Below are 2,335 nucleotides of genomic sequence, written 5' to 3' on the forward strand. Positions count from 1 at the left end.
TCTTTCTTTCTTTTTTTTTTCTTTGTTATTGAAGACAAGAAGGAACCATATTAAGCTGACTAACATGCTAATGCTTTTAGGGGGGTGTGGTGCATTGTGTTGTGGTGCTTCATTCTTTATGTCCTTTCTGTTGTGTGGTGTGTTTCTTTTTGCTGAGGTATCTATTTTCATTGTTTAATTAAATAAATGTATGTAATGGGCACTGGCAATAAAGGGGAGTTTTAACAATTTGAGCTCTCTCCAGGTGGGATCCACTCCCCGGGTTTCGAGACAGGTGACACTCTGAGCTGTCAGTCTCTGATGAACGCAGACGGTCTCTACCTGGTGTCGTACTATGCTCTGCTGCTCAACCTCAAACTTTGCTGCTGCGACTACTACAGACGGAGAACCCTCGCACCCGTCCTCAGCCTGGTGAGCAGAGCGCTGTTTCCCCCACAGTTTGCTAAACACACACACACACACCTACACAAACACACTAAACTATACAGGGTTTATAATGGAGTATTGGCAGTAGAAGTGAAAAGAAAGTGTACTCGACAAGATGAAAAGAAATGACATGGAATAGTAGATTGGAAGTCTGACCAGCCTTCTTCTGGAGTGGAGCAAAATCAGAAAAAATATTAGAAATAAAAAGGAAGTATAGAATAAGATGTGATGTATTTGACTAGATGGAATAGATTTTGATGTGTGGTGTGTGTTTTTTGCAGAAGGAGTTTGTGCGTCTGATCCAGAGCAGTGGAGTCCTTGTCGTTCTGTCTCAGGCCTGGATCGAGGAGCTCTACCACCAGGTGTTAGAGCGCAACCTGCTGGCTGAGGCTGGGTACTGGGGCTCACCGGAAGATCACATACTGCCGCTCATCACCATGCTGACAGGTACACACACACAATCATCAAATATAGCCCTTTCCGTGTGGGGTAAATTTACTCATATCACTAACTGACGAACTGATTTGAGTCAAGTTCTTGAAAACTAAAAGTCCTCAAAGAAAAGCTCTCGGAATAATTTCTACTTAAGTCTCTGTCACTTTTACCTTGAATAGCATTAAAGAATGACAAAAAATATTTGAAAATCTTTCGAATCCTGTGTTTTTTTTTTAAAGCTACACTAAATTACCAGTATTTACAAAGAACTAATATAATCAGATTTCAGTGTTGGTCAGCAAACTCCGGAAATGGCAGATTCCCAGCTGATTGAGATCACAAACATCCTCTGTAATGATCACAACAATTGACGACTTCTTCTTATCGTCTCATTCTTTCCCCTCTGTCCTCCCCTCCCCTCTCCGCCCCCCCTTCTCCTCTCTCAGATATAGACGGTCTGGGCAGCAGTGCGATTGGAGGTCAGCTGATCAGGAGGGCATCCAGCCGATCACCACTCAGCTGTGACAAGGCCGGCAGTGACACTGTGATGGCAGGTTAGTCCCTCATTACTATAAAACTGCCCCAAAGCCTCAGAAATATGATGGATTAATTGATGGATTGGTTCACCCATTTATTCAATTAATTATTTGTTAGTTCCACATCACTATAATAAAATCTGTGACATTTTGTGCCATAGTGTGTAGATTTGTTTCTTCTTTAGCCATGAAAAGACTGATACTGAGAAGGGAACGGATATTTAATTCTCTTCAGTCAGCGGTGGTGTTTTATTGCAGGTCAAACCCTCAAAGATTTTTCATGTTTGGAGTTTTTTTGGTTTTTCCTCCGAGCCTCTAAATCACCCTAGCTCAACCCTTCAGCGTTCACTCACCTTGAAACTGCTGCTGAACTGCTGCTGTGTTAATAAGTTGAAAATGCTCCACGGGCCGTGGGCAGAAAGGTGAATCATCTTGGAAAAGTGCTGCATGGTCAAGGGCTCCAACCTTTTTTTTTGTAGTGCCTTGAGGACACAGCACTGCCAATAAATAGATGAATATTATTCATATTAATCAGACTTCAGTCTGATTTGCTGATTCATTGGGTGATTTGAAGCTTGTTCAATAGAATGAACAATTAATTCAGCAAACAAGTCATGTTTTTGTTAAAGGTCGAGTGAGTCACATTTAGGAAGATCTATTGGCAGAAATGGAATATAATATTTATAGGTATATGTATAGGTTTTCATTAATGTATAATAACCTGAAAATATGAATTGCTTTGTTACTTTAGAATGCTGTTTTGGCTACTTTACGTAATTTATGTTTTTTTTCTAAACCTAAGAAAGTTTTTTTTTTTTTTGCCTAAATCTAACCAAACTGCGACCGATTCTTGAGAGTCCAGAAATTACACGAGAGGGGTACCTACAGCGTGATATTTTGAAGTGGAGGGCTACTGACCAAGCAGCAGCATTTGATGA

General features: G+C 40.7%; 1 protein-coding gene across 1 annotated transcript in view; it reads left to right on the top strand.

Moving 5' to 3' along the window:
- The window catches only part of arfgef3 (ARFGEF family member 3), a gene marked incomplete in the record, with an annotated part of 37,362 nt that overhangs the window by 8,909 nt on the left and 26,118 nt on the right, over window positions 1-2,335 (top strand). Inside the window, 3 exon segments of the mRNA XM_035663853.1 lie at window positions 245-411; window positions 708-873; window positions 1,308-1,415. Of these exon segments, the coding sequence (XP_035519746.1) occupies window positions 245-411; window positions 708-873; window positions 1,308-1,415 (441 nt within the window).

This window comes from Morone saxatilis, unplaced genomic scaffold (assembly GCF_004916995.1).
Source record: "Morone saxatilis isolate NCDOM2014 unplaced genomic scaffold, NCSU_SB_2.0 Contig19, whole genome shotgun sequence".
Classification (NCBI taxonomy): domain Eukaryota; kingdom Metazoa; phylum Chordata; class Actinopteri; family Moronidae; genus Morone; species Morone saxatilis.